This window comes from Oncorhynchus nerka, linkage group LG14, assembly GCF_034236695.1.
Source record: "Oncorhynchus nerka isolate Pitt River linkage group LG14, Oner_Uvic_2.0, whole genome shotgun sequence".
Lineage (NCBI taxonomy): Eukaryota > Metazoa > Chordata > Actinopteri > Salmoniformes > Salmonidae > Oncorhynchus > Oncorhynchus nerka.
In genome coordinates this window covers 74,654,490-74,676,947 of record NC_088409.1, presented here as the reverse complement: position 1 = coordinate 74,676,947, position 22,458 = coordinate 74,654,490, and the positions used below count along the sequence as shown (strand labels likewise).

General features: G+C 43.6%; 2 protein-coding genes across 2 annotated transcripts; one reads left to right on the top strand and one right to left on the bottom strand.

The window, feature by feature from the left end:
- The first annotated feature begins 391 nt into the window (after positions 1-391).
- On the top strand, positions 392-14,366 carry LOC115141884 (guided entry of tail-anchored proteins factor 1-like). The gene is made up of 5 exons (XM_029681241.2): positions 392-535; positions 2,240-2,405; positions 13,154-13,221; positions 13,369-13,483; positions 13,791-14,366. Exons 1-5 carry the CDS (start codon positions 446-448, stop codon positions 13,862-13,864), a joined length of 513 nt encoding a protein of 170 aa, XP_029537101.1. The 5' UTR covers positions 392-445; the 3' UTR covers positions 13,865-14,366.
- On the bottom strand, positions 14,360-21,743 carry LOC115141296 (lebercilin-like protein). The gene is made up of 8 exons (XM_065000417.1): positions 21,433-21,743; positions 19,491-19,768; positions 18,975-19,217; positions 16,985-17,122; positions 16,151-16,220; positions 15,918-16,051; positions 15,653-15,743; positions 14,360-15,360 (listed from the first exon to the last, which is right to left on the bottom strand). Exons 1-8 carry the CDS (start codon positions 21,722-21,724, stop codon positions 14,747-14,749), a joined length of 1,860 nt encoding a protein of 619 aa, XP_064856489.1. The 5' UTR covers positions 21,725-21,743; the 3' UTR covers positions 14,360-14,746.
- Between the last annotated feature and the right edge of the window lie 715 nt (positions 21,744-22,458).

The window sequence follows — 22,458 nt, the reverse complement described above, 5'->3', positions numbered from 1 at the left end:
GTTGCCATTGATTGGCTTTAAGGTCCAGGCAACATATTTTTAAACCATAGCAAGTTACCTGTGTGGGTATGTCTGTATGCCAATCAGTCGTTCCAACTTTCGATTTTTATTAAAGGGGTGGGAATAGCTCGATTCAAAATTGTGTTATTTTCGTTGATATTATATTAGAATAATGTATACATACTGTAAATGACCCTTATAGAATTGTCAATATTTTTTTATTGAATAAAGTAATTTTGTACATTTAGCCTACGTGGATAATGAATTTATATATTACATCTTCTTATGCATATATTTTGCATATTCTCATAATTATTTGAAGTTAATAAAATATGCTGTATTTGAATAAATAAGAGTATCTAATGTGAAAATCAGCCCGTGGTTCAGACTGGATGTGTCTTCCATTTATGATAAGCGCAGCAGCAACAAAGGTTGATAAGAAGAAATGGCTGACGGGTGCGCTTGGTTCCTGGTGCTGGGATCTGTCTTTTTGTGCAATCTCTTCAAAATACTGTTGCCGACCATTTCCTCTTTCGTAAGTAGGGGTTATTTAGGCATTGGTCGTGTGAGAAATGCAGGTTGGCTTGTATATCATGTAATGTTTTGGCAGATTTGCCCAGGTTAAATTAGCTAGCTTGCTATTTCACCTCTCGCGCCCCTCAAACAACGAAGCTAACCAACCATTCCGTCCTGTTGGCAAATTGTTACATTGGATCATGGAAGGTGTGTTAGGCTGATAATATTGCCGGGTAGATCATGCCGTGTAGTTATCTATTGGCTACAGATTCAAATAGCAACCATAACATGTCAATACATCTGAGGTCTTATGGTATTTCTAGCCTATAGGCATAGAGTATGGGTTGTTATAAACTGGGTGGGTCGAGCCCTGAATGCTGATTGGCTGAAAGCCATGGTATATAAGACCATTGGGATGACAAAACATTTATTTTTACTGTTCTAATTAATTTTGTAACCAGTTTATAATAGCAATAAAGCACCTGTGGGGTTTGTGGTATATGACACATATACCATGGCTAAAGGCTGTATCCAGGCACTCCACATTGCATCGTGCTTAAGAACAGCTCGTAGATGTGATGTTTTGGCCATATACCACACCTCCTTGTGACTTATTAAGCAATATACTCCTAAACCATGTGTTGCATGTTCTCATGCAATAAACCACAAATGGCCCATGGCCAATTGCCAAGGCAATTTCATTACAAAGAAAATAGACTTTTAAATGAATAAAACATTTGGTATCCTACATGTGAATGCAATTCATGAACGTCATTGACTATCAGACAACACATTTAACAGGATGACGTACAGTGTTTATCGGACATAATACAACTTTCCAATACTTTTGCACTTTTGTTGCAGTAACATACTGGTAACTAGCTCTCCAACTCTAGGTGGCATTCTGCCTTCTTCCTACAGTTTTCTGCCATTAGCTTCGTTCACGACTACCTCATGTGAACTACAATCCTGAAGCTGTGTTTTAATGTTTAGGAACATCAATAATCATCACTTGCGATTCGGCTTTCGAAACATATGGCCCTTATCTTTCACCAGGGAGAAAGAATGTTTCAAATAAAAAATCTACACTCACTGTAGCAGTTTTCCATAGATCCATACAGCTATGGGGGCCTCCTTCTGAAGAAACTACACTTCCACCACACTTCCCGAGTTACACTTACACACAGGTGTTCGGGGGATGCTAATTAGCACTGGTGGCCGCCTCTTGGCTGCCATAAACAAGGGCTGCAATATGGAGATATGGGAACACTAACCCTAAACCTATCAAGGTGTGTTTAAATTTACCTTTATTTGTCGCTGATATAAAATATAAGGTCCTTTCTTATGCTTCCAAAACCCTACGTCAAGCGAAGCGTGTTAATGTTCAGATTGAGTGTCGGGGCTCTTATTAACAAAGTTCCACTGTATAGAAGACGCCTTCGTCCAATGAATTATGTGTAATGAAACTGAGTCATCATCAAGGGAAAACTGGTAACCATCCCAAAGTTATCTCCTATCAGAAACCAGACTAAACCTGTAGTGTATTAGCCCTGCTGCAGCAGATGATGCTTTTATTCCTTACGTATTTTGTAAGTTCCCATTGAAAATGACAAAAAAAACATATGGAATAATAGCGCCATCTGTTGGCAGTAGGCCTAGTAGTGTGTGTTTGCTATGTTCTAGCAAAATATAAAATTAAATGTTTGTCTGTTGGGATGTGAAGCTGTCGAAGGTCCTTCAGAACGATGTTGAGCAGGAGAGGGATATGAGGGCTGAGATCCAGGAGATGAAGAAGGAGCACAACTCCGTTAGCATGATGGATGAGTTTGCCAGATACGCCAGACTAGAGCGCAAAATCAACAAGATGACTGACAAGCTGAAGACACATGGTAAGAGAGACACACAATTTAAAGTTGGTTTAGGTGGTCGGTGTGGAAGAGGGCGTGGCAATGGGCGTGGTCGGGCCAGTTGGCTCTGCTGAATTTCTCTACACCCCTATCTTGGCCATGTAGAGACATTTCCTGCAGTTCTACACATTTTCTCCATGGAGCGGAGATACATTTTTGCAGTTTTAAAGTTAATTTCATGCAATTCCACATTCTGCAATAGAGCTAAGAGAATTGTTTTAAAGCTTATTTCTTGCAATTCGTCATTGCTAATACTGCTAAATTCATTGCTTTTGGAATTTTCAATTCTCCCTGATATTCTAGCTTTTATAAAGGTTATTTAATTAAAAAAGATATGTCTTCAACATTTTCTACATACTTTATAGCTGGTTTTAGTTGTTTTAAGTTTACACTGAAAGGGTTTTTCCACCCCAAAAATGTATTGTATTATTATAATTGTTTAAATTTAACACTGTTTGGAATTAGGTGGCCTGAAAAAATGCTTAGGCTGCCCAACCAGAGATTGCAATGGGAGAAAAATCCCTTATAGTGAGTAGGGTTGCACATTTTGGTGGAAACTTTCCATGGGAATATATGGAAATTAATGGAAATACATGCAAATGAATATAATTTAAATGTAGATGTTTTTTGCATTGGATATATTTACCATATTATATGGAGACAGAAACATAAACATTTTACCTTATCATAAGTAGACATAATTGCAAATTATGACATCCTTCCAATAGAAATAACAAAAACTATTTAGTTACGAATTGAACTTTAATTAAATGAGTTGACTCTTCACATGGGATGATTTCACTGAACAACAAAAGAAAGGGAATATTGAACGATCCCCAATGATCCATCGCATCACCCAAAAACGTTTTCAACATACATCTGTAAAATGATAACCAAAGCTTTAGCTTCTAGACTCTTCTTCTCAGGCTTCCATGTCTTCTCCCTGGACCTCCTTAATGTCCACCTCTTGAACATCAGACTCTGAGGCCTCATCTTCACTGTCACTTTCCAACCTTGTTGAGGGTGGCTCGTTGTCAGGCTCAAAAAGCCTCAAATTTTACAGAATGGCCACCAATTTTTCAACCCTTGTATTGGTCAGCCTGTTGAATGCTTTGGTGTGTGTGTTCTCAAACAAGGCCCAGTTGCGCTCTGAGGTGGCTGATGTTGGTGGGATTTGAAGGATGATGGAGGCAACAAGGGAAAGAGCCTCAGATCCACAAAGTCCTTTCCACCAGGTGGCTGATGAGATATGTTGGCATGACTGCCATATTGCATCTCCATCCCAAAGCCCTTGCTTGGAAGTGTACTTTGCCAAACTGTCAAAAACCTTGCCCTCATCCAGGCCAAGGTGGTGAGACACGGTAGTGATGACACCATAGGCCTGGTTGATCTCTGCATCAGACAGGATGCTCTTGCCAGCATACTTGGGGTCCAACATGTACGCTGCGGCGTGTATGGGCTTCAGGCAGAAGTCTTCACGCTTTTTTATGTATTTCAGGACTGCAGTTTCCTCTGCATGGAGCAACAGTGAAATGGGCAGGGCAGTACGGATTTCTTATCTTACATCTGCAAGCAGAGTCAACATCAGACAGGATGGCATTGGCTCCCTCAATCCGTGCAATGGCTACAGGTTTCAGGAGTTTCAGGCTGTTTACCACTCTCTCCCAAAATACATAATCTAGGAGGATCCTCTTGATGGGGCTGTCCATATCGGCAGACTGTGATATGGCAATTTCTTGGAGAGACTCCTTCCCCTCCAGGAGACTGTCAAACACGATGACAACACCACCCCAACTGGTGTTGATGGGCAGCTTCAACGTGGTGTTCTTATTCTTCTCAATTTGCTTGGTGAGGTAGATTGCTGCTATAACTTGATGACCCTTCACATAGCTAAACATTTCCTTGGCTCTCTTGTAGAGTGTATCCGTTGTTTTCAGTGCCAAGATGTCCTTGAGGAGCAGATTAAATTCATGAACAGCCAATGGGTGTGATGTGAGGGTAGGACTCCTCCACTTTAGACCAAGCAGCCTTCATGTTCGCTGCATTGTCTGTCACCAGTGCAAATGCCTTCTGTGGTCCAAGGTCATTGATGACTGCCTTCAGCTCATCTGCAATGTAGAGACCGGTGTGTCTGTCCCTGTCACACCCTGATCAGTTTCACCTGTCCTTGTTATTGTCTCCACCCTATCCAGGTGTCGCTTGTTATCACTGGTGTATATATCCCTGTGTTTCCTGTCTCTCTGTGCCAGTTTGTTTTGTATGTTTCAAGTCAACCAGTGTGTTTTTCCTGTGCGCCTGCCTTTTCTATTCTCTTTTACTAGTCCTCCTGGTTTTGACCCTTTCCTCTTTTCTGGACGTTACCTGCCTGCCTGACAATTCTGCCTGACAATTCTGCCTACCCTGACCTTGAGCTTGTCTGCCACACTGTACCTCCTGGACTCTGAATTGGTTTTGACTTTTTGCCTGTCCACGACCATTCTCTTGCCTACCCCTTTTGGATATAATAAATATCAAAGACTCAAACCATCTGCCTCCCGTGTCTGCATCTGAGTCTCGCCTTGTGCCTTTATAGTACGAACTGGCCATGACAGACCCAGCAGACTTGGACCAGCTCCGCCATGCTATCTCCTTGCAGGGAGCCACCATTGGGCGGCATGAGGATCTACTGCTGGACCTTTTGGAAGGGCTTCGTTCCGTGACAGAATGTCACGACCAAGGGTTCAAGGCTATCATGGTGCGAATCAGTGAGTTAGCTCTTATAGGCAACCTGCCACCTCAGACCTCCCAACCACCCAGTAACCTGTCTACTATCAGTGGTGGGTTTGTACAGCCTACCCCGGCTCCCCGAGAATCCCCGCTTACCACCTCCGGAGTGATATTCTGGGGATCCTGGGACCTGCCGGGGTTATCTTTCTCAATGCTCCCTTATTTTTTAGATTTTTTTGGGGGGGGGAATATCTCCGTACAGCCAAGCGCCTTAACTCCAGGCAGGCTGGGTGGGCTCTCTTGTTTACTGGATTCAACTTCACCGTTTCCTACTGCCCAGGGTCCAAAAATGTTAAGCCTGACGCTCTCTCCCACCTATACAGTTCCTCTGCCACACCCTCGGTCTCCGAAACCATTATCCCTACCTCATGCCTTGCAGCCACAGTTGGTTGGGGTATTGAGACAGCAAGTAATGTAGATAGCTAGCTAGCTGCTATCCGTGTGACTATCGGCTTTCGTCGATTCCGGAGCAAACATAAATTATTCCGGAGCTAGCCAGCTCCGTCAATCACTCCTGAGTTCCATCAATCACTCCTGGGCTGCAGTCACCTATCCGGACCCGTTTTACTGCCTACGCGGAGCCCCACCGGGTCTTCACAACTGGACTGCCAACATTATCTACCCGAAGGAGATCCGGCTGGCTCCTCCGTCGCGATGTTACCTGAACGCCCATCTGCGGCCTGCTAACCGCTAGCTGTCTTACCGGCTGCTATCTGAATAGACAATCAGACAATTTATTTATTTTTATTATTATTATGTTTTCTTCTTGGGCCTCTATAACTATATCTATTGTTTTTATTTTTGTTGTTGTTGTGTGATTTGGATTAATCCCCTCTACCACACGGAACCCCACTAATCTACTGACGGAACGCAAGAGGTGGCTAACAACAGATCTCCATCCTATGCTAGCTTGCTACCGATGGCCTGGCTAGCTGTCTAAATCGCCGTGACCCCCAACCAACCTCTCCACTCACTGGACCCTTTTGATCACTCGACTAAGCATGCCTCTCCTTAATGTCAATATGTCTTGTCCATTGCTGTTCTGGTTAGTGTTTATTGGCTTATTTCACTGTAGAGCCTCAAGTCCTGCTCACTATACCTTATCCAACCTATTAGTTCCACCACCCACACATGCAATGACATCTCATGGTTTCAATGATGTTTCTAGAGACAATATCTCTCTCTTCATCACTCAATACCTAGGTTTACCTCCACTGTATTCACATCCTACCATACCTTTGTCTGTACATTATACCTTGATGCTATTTTATCGCCCCCAGAAATCTCCTTTTACTCTCTGTTCCAGACGTTCTAGACAACCAATTCTTATTGCTTTTAGCCGCACCCTTATTCTACTCCTCCTATGTTCCTCTGGCGATGTAGAGGTGAATCCAGGCCCTGCAGTGCCTAGCTCCACTCCTATTCCCCAGGCGCTCTCTTTTGACGACTTCTGTAACCGTAATAGCCTTGGTTTCATGCATGTTAACATTAGAAGCCTCCTCCCTAAGTTTGTTCTATTCACTGCTTTAGCACACTCTGCCAACCCGGATGTTCTAGCTGTGTCTGAATCCTGGCTTAGGAAGACCACCAAAAATTCTGACTACAACATTTTCAGACAAAATAGAACTGCCAAAGGGGGCGGTGTTGCAATCTACTGCAAATATAGCCTGCAGAGTTCTGTCCTACTATCCAGGTCTGTACCCAAACAATTTGAACTTCTGCTTTTAAAAATCGACCTCTAAAAACAAGTCTCTCACCGTTGCCGCCTGCTATAGACCACCCTCTGCCCCCAGCTGTGCTCTGGACACCATATGTGAACTGATTGCCCCCCATCTATCTTCAGAGCTCGTGCTGCTAGGCGACCTAAACTGGAACATGCTTAACACCCCAGCCATCCTACAATCTAAACTTGATGCCCTCAATATCACACAAATTATCAATGAACCTACCAGGTACATCCCCAAAGCCTTAAACACGGGCACCCTCATAGATATCATCCTAACCAACTTCCCCTCTAAATACACCTCTGGTGTCTTCAACCAAGAACTCAGCGATCACTGCCTCATTGCCTGCATCCGTAATGGGTCAGCGGTCAAACGACCTCCACTCATCACTGTAAAACATTTAAATTTACATTTAAGTCATTTAGCAGACGCTCTTATCCAGAGCGACTTACAAATTGGTGCATTCACCTTAAGACATCCAGTGGAACAGCCACTTTACAATAGTGCATCTAAATCTTTTAAGGGGGGGGGGGGGTGAGAAGGATTACTTTATCCTATCCTAGGTATTCCTTAAAGAGGTGGGGTTTCAGGTGTCTCCGGAAGGTGGTGATTGACTCCGCTGTCCTGGCGTCGTGAGGGAGTTTGTTCCACCATTGGGGGGCCAGAGCAGCGAACAGTTTTGACTGGGCTGAGCGGGAACTGTACTTCCTCAGTGGTAGGGAGGCGAGCAGGCCAGAGGTGGATGAACGCAGTGCCCTTGTTTGGGTGTAGGGCCTGATCAGAGCCTGGAGGTACTGAGGTGCCGTTCACCTCACAGCTCCGTAGGCAAGTACCATGGTCTTGTAGTGGATGCGAGCTTCAACTGGAAGCCAGTGGAGAGAGCGGAGGAGTGGGGTGACGTGAGAGAACTTGGGAAGGTTGAACACCAGACGGGCTGCGGCGTTCTGGATGAGTTGTAGGGGTTTAATGGCACAGGCAGGGAGCCCAGCCAACAGCGAGTTGCAGTAATCCAGACGGGAGATGACAAGTGCCTGGATTAGGACCTGCGCCGCTTCCTGTGTGAGGCAGGGTCGTACTCTGCGGATGTTGTAGAGCATGAACCTACAGGAACGGGCCACCGCCTTGATGTTATTTGAGAACGACAGGGTGTTGTCCAGGATCACGCCAAGGTTCTTAGCGCTCTGGGAGGAGGACACAATGGAGTTGTCAACCGTGATGGCGAGATCATGGAACGGGCAGTCCTTCCCCGGGAGGAAGAGCAGCTCCGTCTTGCCGAGGTTCAGCTTGAGGTGGTGATCCGTCATCCACACTGATATGTCTGCCAGACATGCAGAGATGCGATTCGCCACCTGGTCATCAGAAGGGGGAAAGGAGAAGATTAATTGTGTGTCGTCTGCATAGCAATGATAGGAGAGACCATGTGAGGTTATGACAGAGCCAAGTGACTTGGTGTATAGCGAGAATAGGAGAGGGCCTAGAACAGAGCCCTGGGGGACACCAGTGGTGAGAGCACGTGGTGAGGAGACAGATTCTCGCCACGCCACCTGGTAGGAGCGACCTGTCAGGTAGGAAGCAATCCAAGCGTGGGCCGCGCCGGAGATGCCCAACTCGGAGAGGGTGGAGAGGAGGATCTGATGGTTCACAGTATCGAAGGCAGCCGATAGGTCTAGAAGGATGAGAGCAGAGGAAAGACAGTTAGCTTTAGCAGTGCGGAGCGCCTCCGTGATACAGAGAAGAGCAGTCTCAGTTGAATGACTAGTCTTGAAATCTGACTGATTTGGATCAAGAAGGTCATTCTGAGAGAGATAGCGGGAGAGCTGGCCAAGGACGGCACGTTCAAGAGTTTTGGAGAGAAAAGAAAGAAGGGATACTGGTCTGTAGTTGTTGACATCGGAGGGATCGAGTGTAGGTTTTTTCAGAAGGGGTGCAACTCTCGCTCTCTTGAAGACGGAAGGGACGTAGCCAGCGGTCAGGGATGAGTTGATGAGCGAGGTGAGGTAAGGGAGAAGGTCTCCGGAAATGGTCTGGAGAAGAGAGGAGGGGATAGGGTCAAGCGGGCAGGTTGTTGGGCGGCCGGCCGTCACAAGACGCGAGATTTCATCTGGAGAGAGAGGGGAGAAAGAGGTCAGAGCACAGGGTAGGGCAGTGTGAGCAGAACCAGCGGTGTCGTTTGACTTAGCAAACGAGGATCGGATGTCGTCTACCTTCTTTTCAAAATGGTTGACGAAGTCATCTGCAGAGAGGGAGGAGGGGGGGGAGGGGGATTCAGGAGGGAGGAGAAGGTGGCAAAGAGCTTCCTAGGGTTAGAGGCAGATGCTTGGAATTTAGAGTGGTAGAAAGTGGCTTTAGCAGCAGAGACAGAAGAGGAAAATGTAGAGAGGAGGGAGTGAAAGGATGCCAGGTCCGCAGGGAGGCGAGTTTTCCTCCATTTCCGCTCGGCTGCCCGGAGCCTGGATATTTTTTTTAAATGCCTTCCTAACCATCTTAAATAAACATGCCCCATTCAAGAAATTTAGAACCAGGAACAGATATAGCCCATGGTTCTCCCCAGACCTGACTGCCCTTAACCAACACAAAAACATCCTATGGCGTTCTGCATTAGCATCGAACAGCCCCCGTGATATGCAGCTGTTCAGGGAAGCTAGAAACCATTATACACAGGCAGTTAGAAAAGCCAAGGCTAGCTTTTTCAAGCAGAAATTTGCTTCCTGCAACACTAACTCAAAGTTCTGGGACACTTTAAAGTCCATGGAGAATAAGAACACCTCCTCCCAGCTGCCCACTGCACTGAAGATAGGAAACACTGTCACCACTGATAAATCCACCATAATTGAGAATTTCAATAAGCATTTTTCTACGGCTGGCCATGCTTTCCACCTGGCTACTCCTACCCCGGTCAACAGCACTGCACCCCCAACAGCAACTCGCCCAAGCCTTCCCCATTTCTCCTTCTCCCAAATCCATTCAGCTGATGTTCTGAAAGAGCTGCAAAATCTGGACCCCTACAAATCAGCCGGGCTAGACAATCTGGACCCTTTCTTTCTAAAACTTATCTGCCGAAATTGTTGCCACCCCTATTACTAGCCTGTTCAACCTCTCTTTCGTGTCGTCTGAGATTCCCAAAGATTGGAAAGCAGCTGCGGTCATCCCCCTCTTCAAAGGGGGGGACACTCTTGACCCAAACTGCTACAGACCTATATCTATCCTACCATGCCTTTCTAAGGTCTTCGAAAGCCAAGTCAACAAACAGATTACCGACCATTTCGAATCTCACCATACCTTCTCTGCTATGCAATCTGGTTTCAGAGCTGGTCATGGGTGCACCTCAGCCAAGCTCAAGGTCCTAAACGATATCTTAACCGCCATCGATAAGAAACATTACTGTGCAGCCGTATTCATTCATCTGGCCAAGGCTTCGACTCTGTCAATCACCACATCCTCATCGGCAGACTCGACAGCCTTGGTTTCTCAAATGATTGCTTCGCCTGGTTCACCAACTACTTCTCTGATAGAGTTCAGTGTGTCAAATCGGAGGGTCTGCTTCTCTGTATACATCAATGAGGTCGCTCTTGCTGCTGGTGAGTCTCTGATCCACCACAACGCAGACGACACCATTCTGTATACTTCCGGCCCTTCTTTGGACACTGTGTTAACAACCCTCCAGGCAAGCTTCAATGCCATACAACTCTCCTTCCGTGGCCTCCAATTGCTCTTAAATACAAGTAAAACTAAATGCATGCTCTTCAACCGATCGCTACCTGCACCTACCCGCCTGTCCAACATCACTACACTGGACGGCTCTGACTTAGAATACGTGGACAACTACAAATACTTAGGTGTCTGGTTAGACTGTAAACTCTCCTTCCAGACCCCTATCAAACATCTCCAATCCAAAGTTAAATCTAGAATTGGCTTCCTATTTCACAAAAAAGCATCCTTCACTCATGCTGCCAAACATACCCTTGTAAAACTGACCATCCTACCAATCCTCGACTTTGGCAATGTCATTTACAAAATAGCCTCCAATACCCTACTCAACAAATTGGATGCAGTCTATCACAGTGCAATCCGTTTTGTCACCAAAGCCCCATATACTACCCACCATTGCGACCTGTACGCTCTCGTTGGCTGGCCCTCGCTTCATACTCGTCGCCAAACCCACTGGCTCCATGTCATCTACAAGACCCTGCTAGGTAAAGTCCCCCCTTATCTCAGCTCGCTGGTCACCATAGCATCTCCCACCTGTAGCACACGCTCCAGCAGGTATATCTCTCTAGTCACCCCCAAAACCAATTCTTTCTTTGGCCGCCTCTCCTTCCAGTTCTCTGCTGCCAATGACTGGAACGAACTACAAAAATCTCTGAAACTGGAAACACTTATCTCCCTCACTAGCTTTAAGCACCAACTGTCAGAGCAGCTCACAGATTACTGCACCTGTACATAGCCCACCTATAATTTAGCCCAAACAACTACCTCTTTCCCAACTGTATTTAATTAATTTATTTATTTTGCTCCTTTGCACCCCATTATTTTTATTTCTACTTTGCACATTCTTCCATTGCAAAACTACCATTCCAGTGTTTTACTTGCTATATTGTATTTACTTTGCCACCATGGCCTTTTTTGCCTTTACCTCCCTTCTCACCTCATTTGCTCACATTGTATATAGACTTGTTTATACTGTATTATTGACTGTATATTTGTTTTACTCCATGTGTAACTCTGTGTCGTTGTATCTGTCGAACTGCTTTGCTTTATCTTGGCCGGGTCGCAATTGTAAATGAGAACTTGTTCTCAACTTGCCTACCTGGTTAAATAAAGGTAAAATAAAATAAATAAAATAAAAGATGCAGATGCTATAGCTCCCTCATTTACCTTTTATATAAGGTAAGGGGCAAAAAGGCGGGAAACCAAATGATCCATACCTCTAGGTTTTTCAAACTGCTCTCTGCTGCCTATAGGGGACTTGCATGTTAATTCACCATGTGTGGGAGGTGGGGTTTAGATAACAGACTGAGTGTGTACTGGGGGGCCTGTTGTTGCAGTTGCTGCCTGTTGCTCTCCTTCATGTCCAGGCCATAGCTCTGAACTATACAGAGGCAGGAAGCATAGTATAGAGCTCCATTCCGACTGTGTCATACAGACACACACTCCATTGACTATCAGACAACAACCACATGTCTCCAACAGCCATTTGACGAGTTAATGCCATATGAATGACAGCCTTTGCATTACACTATGGTGCCTGCCCTGTAACTGTAAGGGCCAACAAGGAAATACTATACTCAGATGGATTTTATTTTTTTGTTAGGAAAAACTATTATGGACAAATTCTCAGGAATGAGAATGGTTTGTTTGGAAAACATTCCTCAGTGGATTTTGTTACACAATTTTTTGTTTTCTACAGGGGCAAATACAGGTTGTGACAAAAACCCAAAGGCTATTTTTGGGGGTTTTGTTTGAAGAGATCTAGTTTTGAATTTGTCAAAATGGCCAAAAAAGTCCACACGTTCACTCTTTACCACATTGTTCAAATGAGTCAACGCAGGTGACCTTGATATTTGGTGTTTTATATATTGTCTCAGTTCAGGGCCACTGCCTATCAACCAACATGCCTTCACATTCAAATCCTGTTGTTCAATGACAGGAATATTTCACTATTTTGGAATCAAAAGCATTTTCACATTGAAATGCACCACATGTATTTCTCCAGTCATACCCGAGTGGCAAAGCGGTCTAAGACACTGCATCTCAGTGCTAGAGGCGTCACTACAGAGCCTGGTTCAATTCCAGGCTGTATCACAACTGGCTGTGATTGGGAGTTCCATAGGGTGGCGCACAATTGGCCCAACGCCGCCTGGGTTAGGGTTTGGCCCGGGGTAGGCTGTCATTGTAAATAAGAATTTGTTCTTAAATGACTTGCCTAGTTAAATAAAGATATATATTTTTTTATTTAAATGCAATGTATACACTGGTCACACATCAGTCTTATTTGTCCCTGCCAACCCCTCCCTTACGCCATACCATAAAAAGCAGGTTCTATTCCAATGCATGTTGAGTAGTATACACTGAAATTAATTGTTAAGAACACACAAAAGGCAAGTGTTATTATATCTGCCAAAATTCCTAACATTTAATGTATGTCTGTAGGCATTTTAGTGGATATTTAGAGAATGGATGCCAATAATTTATTTTGATGGTTCCTGTGCAGATTGGACATTTAGTTTTTTCTTCTTACAGTCAAGTCAAGAACTGCTCAACAAGCCAAAATGAAATGGATGGTGAATATAGGTTTTTATATCCTGCAGGTAAGTTAAACATTTAAGTGAGAAATATGTCCTATATTCTTTAATAGGTACAAAATACACATAACTTTTTTTAAATGTCAGTTGTCACCACCAGAAGACAAGTAATTCTGATGCACTGAATCAGGCTGTTTTCTCTTGTCTCTCTAGGCTGCTCTGATGATCTCACTGATTTGGAAGTATTATGCTGACCCAGTGACTGTTGTACCCAGTAAGTGGATTGCCCCCCTGGAGCAGATGGTGGCTTTCCCATCTAGAGTAGCAGGTAAATTGTGTGATTTCAACACCTGAGAATTGAGGCCCACACTCGCTTTCAAAGTGGGTCAATTCATTGTAATCAAGTTTAATGTGTAAAATACTTAATTATAGACGACTACTGAATGTCCCTTTTTATTCGGTCTCTTTAAATACTGAAGATAGAATCACATGACCCTTTTCCATCTTAACATGGAATTCAAAACTCTGTGTTGTCTCCAAACTCAACTTTATTTTCTTTTGAAAATTGTCATCAAATACTGCTAACTGACAACTCTGACGAAACCTATTTGAAACCAGTCTTTTTATCCTTTCAGGTGGTGTTGGAATCACATGCTGGCTGGTGGTGTGCAACAAAGTGGTGTCTATTGGTCTACATGCTGTTAGCTAAGGAATGGTATCTTCTCATGTCTTATTTATTCCCCAAATGTTCTGAGAATGAAGTCAGGCAGTGTTACTCAGTGCTTTGATATTAAAGTTTCAACCGGTACTGTTGGTAAGCACCTTTTTACAAAGCACCCCATATTCAAACGTTGCCTTACATTGCCAGTGTTATTGCACATATTTGACGGTCTCTCATGTTGGCTTTGGAATTGTATGTTATTTCACAGGTTGCTACTCTGCGAAATGATTGTATGAGCATGTTTTAATGAGCATGTATTTAAATCTCATTCCAACTTATTGAGATGAGTTGAGCAAGAAGTGTTAAAATTGTTTAATTGTTATGTCATTTTGTTAATTTGTTATTCATGTTAATTGTAGGCATGGTCTGTGGCAACATTTTCATTTTGCTGAACTAATATCACAAAGTTTACTGTTTGGGTTTTGGAAGTGTTGAAGTATGAATAAGAAAATATGCGTACTTCAACACAATAAAGAATTTGAAATCCGAAGGCCTCAAGTGTTGGTTGTTCTTAGCATCTTGGGTATTTTACAGAAGCTGTTACATTGTACAATGTACCAATGTACCATTGTGGCATAGGGATGGTCTTCATTGAATGTTGCTTTCATTAAAATCTGATTTCAAGGGAGTTAAGGAATTCGTCATGAGCAATAGTGTCAGAGAATGTTTGATGCTCTAATCACAAACAGATAGCTTAATATTACCTCTGTAACAAATAGTTAAAAAATACTTTCCAGGTATATAACTCACTATAAATATCACGTATACAAATACTCCATTTAGTAATGCGTTGAGTTGCCATGGCAGATGAAATATTTATTAAAATAATCAACTTGTGAAAATAGATGATCATTTTGTATTGTTCTTGGGTCAATCAAAAATGATCTTGGTCTCTCTCCCAGGTGAGACTGGGCTAGCATCTCCTGTATGGTGAGATGACATTCTGTCCAGGTCTGTACTTTGAACTCTGGATCTGCCTGTCTGCATGGCAATTGGATCAGTGATTGGGGCCTGGCCGAAAAGCTCTTTCATCAAGCTGCTCTTCTTGCTGCGGACTACACCATCCTCCGGTTGAGGGCCCCTGGTGTCACGCCTTTGCCACTTCTCTGCTGGTAGAGTGACAAAGGAGGGCTCATATGCCCCAGACCCAAGGTTCTCCACCCTGGTCTGGCTCTTGATGTATCTAGGAGGGCTCTTTCTCAGGCTGTGGGTATGGCTGGTATAGGCAGGCTTTCCACTGTGTAGGTTCTGGATGGTTTCTTTGAATTTGTAGAGGCGTTTGGTCCTGGGAGAGGATTCAAGGGCCTTGTTGGCACGTTCTGTATTCAGAAAATCCTCCAGAGTGTACCGGACCTGGCTTTCAAACGGTTCTGTTTGCTCTCCTGAAGCCTTCGGGGAACTCGCTGTCTTCTCTGCAAGGCAATCCTCCTCACCCTGAAGCTGAGGATTCTCCTTGTCAGAATCACCATCCAACTCTCCATCCTCTGTGGATAAATATGATAGTTGCTTGCATTTGCGGGTGTCATTCCCTCAGATTTTTTGGGGATATAACATGACACAGGAAAGATGATTTCAGTCCTGTTAATTACTATGACACGTGAGCTTTAATTATTCCCAATATTGGAGTTTTTTGTGTTTGCATATACTGTGACTGGAGAGTACATACAAGCCTCTTCAGAATGTAATTTAACCATTTATTTCCTCAATATCCCCTTCGCTCTGCAGCAGTTCACTGGTTCTCCCAATAGTCTGTAGTAAAGTTTTTTTAATCCTTACCCGCAAAGTCTTCATTATTGTTTGATCCTTTGTCATCCACCAACGTGTCTGCTGCGTCACTTCTGTCTGTGAAGTCGATGGCAAAGGACTCCTGAAAAAAACAACCAGATATCAACTTTACACTGGAACTCACTACACAAACTTTTATCAAAGAGTTATACTCTTGCTTTTATCGGTCAATATTGAATAAATCTTTTATTGACCATTACCCATTTAAACAGCTTTCTGCACAGAATGTGAGAGAGAACGAAATCCATTTACGTACCCAGCTCAAGCTCTTCTGCTTCTCCAACTCCAGATGCTGGAGTGAACAGGCATATTCTAGTTCAAGTTGGCACGGAGCCTCAATGGGGAGAGAGGACAAGTCATCTGTTTGAACAGATTTAGTTTCTCTTGCCCCTGTAAATGTGAAAAGATATTCAGCCTCAAGTAAAAACAAATAGTCTGATCTGGATCATGGGTTGAACATGTTAAAAGTAGCTCATAATGTCTTTGTACCTTTTCCGTTCCAGCCATTTGGAAATCTATGTGAGTAGATATTGTGGATCTCCAATTCTCTCTCTTTTTCCTATATTTCATGTTAAATGCATCAGTAATCATTTCTCAAGAATGCAATATGTACAATAAATGTTACTTTCTCAAATGTAGTGTAATCATCCTGATATCTATTACCAGGCTGGTTTGTTGCCAGTTGCTTGACGACTCAAACTGAATTAGTCCGCTTCTCTGATTACTTTGTTTTGTTGAACAAAACAAAGTAATCAGCGATTGGATAATTTCTAACCAATTAGATTAGAGTATCAAAGCCAATGACACATTTTCAAAACGCTGCCTTACCCATGTGTGTTCTGGCTCTGGCCCAACCCATCGGTTTCTGGGACCAATCAGAAGGGTTAGAATGTGTTTGCGTTCTAGAAATCGTCTGGGAGGTACTCAGATCCAGGTTCATTGTGGAGAAGAAACTAACGTCTGTGGGCGTGGCATAGCGTTTGGGTAGCCAGGCAAGTTTACGAGAGGGAAATGGGTATTTCGCTTCATTCAATTATGGCTTTTGAAATACAGCTGTATTAGACACCCTCTTGTGTTTACATTGCAGTACTGCAAGTTAAATGACTCACTCATTCAAACAACAGTACTGTTCCAAATCTACTCAGATCTGGAACAGTTTACCCACACTGATTGTACAAAACATTATGAACACCTGCTCTTTCCATGATATAGACTGACCAGGTTGAGGGTGGGGTGGGGTAGGGTGCAACTCAATATTAGGAAGGTGTTCCGAAAGTGTTTTACACTCTGTATGTTGCTGCTCTCAAGTACTTATAAACTTACTTTGATTTTTTGGGTCAACAGACTGATCTGTGCCTGGAGGTAATCAGACATCTCTCTGGCCTCATTGGTCTTCCTTGTTTCTGTGGCAAGATGGCGATTGAAGGATATCTGGCTCAGCTCAAAATTTCTTTCCAAGTCCTGCAACATACAATATATGTACAGTGCCTTGCGAAAGTATTCGGCCCCCTTGAACTTTGCGACCTTTTGCCACATTTCAGGCTTCAAACATAAAGATATAAAACTGTATTTTTTTGTGAAGAATCAACAACAAGTGGGACACAATTATGAAGTGGAACGACATTTATTGGATATTTTTTTTAACAAATCAAAAACTGAAAAATTGGGCGTGCAAAATTATTCAGCCCCTTTACTTTCAGTGCAGCAAACTCTCTCCAGAAGTTCAGTGAGGATCTCTGAATGATCCAATGTTGACCTAAATGAGTAATGATGATAAATACAATCCACCTGTGTGTAATCAAGTCTCCGTATAAATGCACCTGCACTGTGATAGTCTCAGAGGTCCGTTAAAAGCGCAGAGAGCATCATGAAGAACAAGGAACACACCAGGCAGGTCCGAGATACTGTTGTGAAGAAGTTTAAAGCCGGATTTGGATACAAAAAGATTTCCCAAGCTTTAAACATCCCAAGGAGCACTGTGCAAGCGATAATATTGAAATGGAAGGAGTATCAGACCACTGCAAATCTACCAAGACCTGGCCGTCCCTCTAAACTTTCAGCTCATACAAGGAGAAGACTGATCAGAGATGCAGCCAAGCGGCCCATGATCACTCTGGATGAACTGCAGAGATCTACAGCTGAGGTGGGACACTCTGTCCATAGGACAACAATCAGTCGTATATTGCACAAATCTGGCCTTTATGGAAGAGTGACAAGAAGAAAGCCATTTCTTAAAGATATCCATAAAAAGTGTCGTTTAAGGTTTGCCACAAGCCACCTGGGAGACACACCAAACATGTGGAAGAAGGTGCTGTGGTCAGATGAAACCAAAATTGAACTTTTTGGCAACAATGCAAAACGTTATGTTTGGCGTAAAAGCAACACAGCTCATCACCCTGAACACACCATCCCCACTGTCAAACATGGTGGTGGCAGCATCATGGTTTGGGCCTGCTTTTCTTTAGCAGGGACAGGGAAGATGGTTAAAATTGATGGGAAGATGGATGGAGCCAAATACAGGACCATTCTGGAAGAAAACCTGATGGAGTCTGCAAAAGACCTGAGACTGGGACGGAGATTTGTCTTCCAACAAGACAATGATCCAAAACATAAAGCAAAATCTACAATGGAATGGTTCAAAAATAAACATATCCAGGTGTTAGAATGGCCAAGTCAAAGTCCAGACCTGAATCCAATCGAGAATCTGTGGAAAGAACTGAAAACTGCTCTTCACAAATGCTCTCCAATCAACCTCACTGAGCTCGAGCTGTTTTGCAAGGAGGAATGGGAAAAAATTTCAGTCTCTCGATGTGCAAAACTGATAGAGACATACCCCAAGCGACTTACAGCTGTAATCGCAGCAAAAGGTGGCGCTACAAAGTATTAACTTAAGGGGGCTGAATAATTTTGCACGCCCAATTTTTCAGTTTTTGATTTGTTAAAAAAGTTTGAAATATCCAATAAATGTTGGTCCACTTCATGATTGTGTCCCATTTGTTGTTGATTCTTCACAAAAAAATACAGTTTTATATCTTTATGTTTGAAGCCTGAAATGTGGCAAAAGGTTGCAAAGTTCAAGGGGGCCGAATACTTTCGCAAGGCACTGTAAGTTTCACTACAGATATAACATTGTGATACTATGTGTCCAGTATCAATCTAGCATAACTGTATTGACCCTGTCCACCTATATTGGTCTCCCAGTAGAAGAACAATACAGATGGACAGATTTGAAAACCCAATCAGTTTCAATACAGACATCCACCTGGCCTGTGAACATGGAGTCAGCCCTGCCTTGTGAGTGCATGTACTGTACCTGTATCCTCTTGTTCTTCCTGTTCAGGTCCACACTGATCAGGGCCAGCCTGTGGCTAAGCTCTTCCCTCTCTTTCAGGCTGCGGTCCTCGCTGAGCAGCTGCAGCCTGTGCAGAACGTCCTTGATACGCAGCAGCTCCTCCTCCGTTCCACGCAGACGCCTGGACAGACTGTTGCGGCGGATGCGGGATTTGCGCAGGAGCTCCTGCAGACCACGCACCTCATTGCCGTGCTTGGCCAGGACCTGAGGGTGTGGGTGGGTGCAAAACATATGATCTTAGCCAATGCTACAAGATCAGATTATTGTTGTTAGCTGATGAGTTTGTTATAGCTGTGTTTCAGATCAGAGTTTGTTATAGCTGTGTTACAGATCAGTTTGTTATAGCTGTGTTTCAGATCAGAGTTTGTTATAGCTGTGTTACAGATCAGAGTTTGTTATAGCTGTGTTACAGATCAGAGTTTGTTATAGCTGTGTTACAGATCAGTTATTAAAGCCCTCAGAAAAACTGCAGCGTACCTGGGGAAGGCCACTCTGTGAGTCTTGGAAGCGCTGTAGCGCCACTGTGTGGCGGACCTGGAGCTGCTTTAGCAGTTTGTTCTCTGTGGCGACACCACTCAGCTGCTGCTGTAGCTCCCACACTTGGCTGTTGAGCTCCTTGATGCGGTGCCTGTGGGCAGACCTAATGCGCTGGTCTGGGCCCTCCAGGGGCTTGATTGGAGGGACGAGAGAGGCCTTGCGGTTCCTTAAATTAGTGTTTTTCTTCTTTTTGCACCACTGCCCTCCCTTGTTTTGCGCTGAGAGGAAAAATGTGCCTAAGTGTGATGTGTACATGGGAATATGCTGCAAACCATCTCTGCCTATAGGCCTACACTTACGGTACATTCGGAAAGTATTTGACTTTTTCCACATTTTGTTACGTTACAGCCTTATTCTAAAATGGATTAAATGGTTTTCCCCCCTCATCAATCTAAACACAATACCCCAAAATGACAAAGCGAAAATAGTTTTTTAGAAATAAAAACTGAAAAACCTTATTTACATAAGTATAAAGACCATTTGCTATGAGACTCGAATTGAGCTCAGGTGCATCCTGTTTCCATTGATCATTCTTGAGATGTTTCTATAAATTGATTGGAGTTCACCTGTAGTAAAGTCAATTGATTGGACATCATTTGAAAAGGCACACACATATCTATATAAGGTCCCACAGTTGACAGTGCATGTCAGAACAAAAATTAAGCCATGAGGTTGAAGGAATTGTCCGTAGTGCTCCGAGGCAGGATTATATCGAGGCACAGATCTGGGGAAGGGTACCAAAAAATGTCTGCAGCATTAAAGGTCCCCAAGATCACAGTGGCCTCCATCATTTTTAAATGTAAGAAGTTTGGAACCACCAAGACTCTTTCTAGAGCTGGCCGCACGGCCAGCAGTCGGAGGAGAAGGGCCTTGGTCAGGGAGGTGACCAAGAGCTCCAGAGTTCCTCTGTGGAGATGGGAGAAACTTCCAGAAGGTCAACCATCTCTGCAGCACTCCACCAATCAGGCCTTTATGGTAGAGTGGCCAGACGGAAGCCACTCCTCAGTAAAAGGCACATGACGGCCCGCTTGGAGTTTTACAAAAGGCACCTAAAGGACTCTCAGGCCATGAGAAACAAGATTCTCTGGTCTGATGAAACCAAGATTGAACTCATTGGCCTGAATGCCAAGCGTCACGTCTGGAGGAAACCTGGCACCATCCCTAAGGCAAAGCATGGTGGTGGCAGCATCATGCTGTGGGGATGTTTTTCAGCGGCAGGGACTGGGAGACCAGTCAGGATCGAGGGAAAGATGAACAGAGCAAAGTACAGAGAGATCCTTGATGAAAACCTGCTCCAGAGCACTTAGGACCTCAGACTGGGGCGAAGATTCACCTTCCAACAGGACAACGACCCTGAGCACATAGCCAAGACAGCTCAGGAGTGGCTTCGGGACAAGTCTCTGAATGTCATTGAGTGGCCCAGCCAGAGCCCGGACTTGAACCCAATTGAACATCTCTGGAGAGACCTGATAATAGCTGTGCAGCAACGCTCCCCATCCAACCTGACAGAGCTTGAGAGGATCTGCAGATAATGGGAGAAACTCCCCAAATATAGGTGTGCCAAGCTTGTAGGCTGTAATCGCTGCCAAAGGTGCTTCAACAAAGTACTGAGTAAAGGTTCTGAAAACGTATGTACATTTTTTCCCACGTTTTTTATTTTTAATACATTTGCAAAAAATCTGTTTTCGCTTTGTCATTGTGGGGTATTGTGTGTAGATTGATGAGGAATAAAACGGATCTAATCCATTTTAGAATAAGGCTGTAACGTAACAAAATGTGGAAAAGGTCAAGGGATCTGAATACTTTCCGAATGCACTGTGTGTCATTAAAGCTAGGCTGTCCTGTAGTAATGAGAAGATATGAAATATCAGATATCACATACTTCGTGTTTTAGCTGTCTTCGTGCCTAGACCTGGCTTCTTGTTTGGCGAGAGGGCAAAGGTCCTATTTGCAGTAGTGTCAGCCTCCTCCTCGTAGTCTGACTGGGTGCATGACCCCTGAGAGTCTACCCTGCTGCCTGTCGTACTGCTGTATCCCCTGCTTGACCTGGAGGGGGTGGACTGGCCTGAGGAGCAGCTTGAGTCTACATCCCCTGCTCCAACTTCATAGTTAGCATCGCCCTGCTGCACTATGCCTCTGGTGTGGTGTCTCAGACTCAGAGACATGTCTCCCATGCAAAAGATGAGCCTGCACCAGTTTCTGTAATATAGCAGAAAGATATCCAATTAGTTGAAGTAGTTCATCTAGCCACACTGTATGTTAAATTATAAGAATCAAAGCAATCTATACTTCCAACTATAGCGTACTTACATTATTTAATAGTATAATCCGTTTAGCTATCTATCTAACGTTATCTAGCTAGGTCTAGCCAATTGAAGACAATCATTAGCTCGATTGAAAACCTTTCCTGACCTCAACTATTCTACATAACTAACAACCAAGCCTAATTATTCCCCATGCCAAGGCTATCCCTACATTCAATTATTAAAATATCTCAATGTTTTTTTTCCCCTACTCGCATTCAGTTGAGTTATTATTTATCTTCAATAGCAAGAGACAATCATTGACGATTATGTTGCTGGCTGTCTCTGAAAATGTATTTTTGGTTGCCCTAGAAACCAGCGTTCTCATAGAATAGGACAATGGGAAATGTAGTTGTCGGTCTACTGAACCTCTTTTGAATACGTTCTAATTATATGGTTAAATCACAGCTCATATGACATTTATTTGAACTGACAGCTTTTGGGAGAATTAAAAAACACACCATCCTAATTTGTAAATAAACTCAAACTGTTTTCAACTAAACCAATTATATTAGACTTAGTACAAGTTAGTACATAGTACAATTGTTGTTTTGATCAAATTTCAGGATATACTACAATAAAAAAAACGATACATTAGCCTAAAA

What these genes read in the sequence shown, in the direction of transcription:
- LOC115141884 (XM_029681241.2), top strand. Translation starts at nt 446, where the DNA reads ATGGCTGACGGGTGCGCTTGGTTCCTGGTGCTGGGATCTGTCTTTTTG. An exon ending in TGCCGACCATTTCCTCTTTC is followed by an intron (nt 536 to 2,239) that starts GTAAGTAGGGGT and finishes TGGGATGTGAAG; the next exon opens with CTGTCGAAGGTCCTTCAGAA. An exon ending in TGACAAGCTGAAGACACATG is followed by an intron (nt 2,406 to 13,153) that starts GTAAGAGAGACA and finishes TTCTTCTTACAG; the next exon opens with TCAAGTCAAGAACTGCTCAA.
- LOC115141296 (XM_065000417.1), bottom strand. Translation starts at nt 21,724, where the DNA reads ATGGGAGACATGTCTCTGAGTCTGAGACACCACACCAGAGGCATAGTG. An exon ending in GGAAGAACAAGAGGATACAG is followed by an intron (nt 17,123 to 18,974) that starts GTACAGTACATG and finishes TGTATGTTGCAG; the next exon opens with GACTTGGAAAGAAATTTTGA. An exon ending in AGCAGAAGAGCTTGAGCTGG is followed by an intron (nt 15,744 to 15,917) that starts GTACGTAAATGG and finishes TGTTTTTTTCAG; the next exon opens with GAGTCCTTTGCCATCGACTT.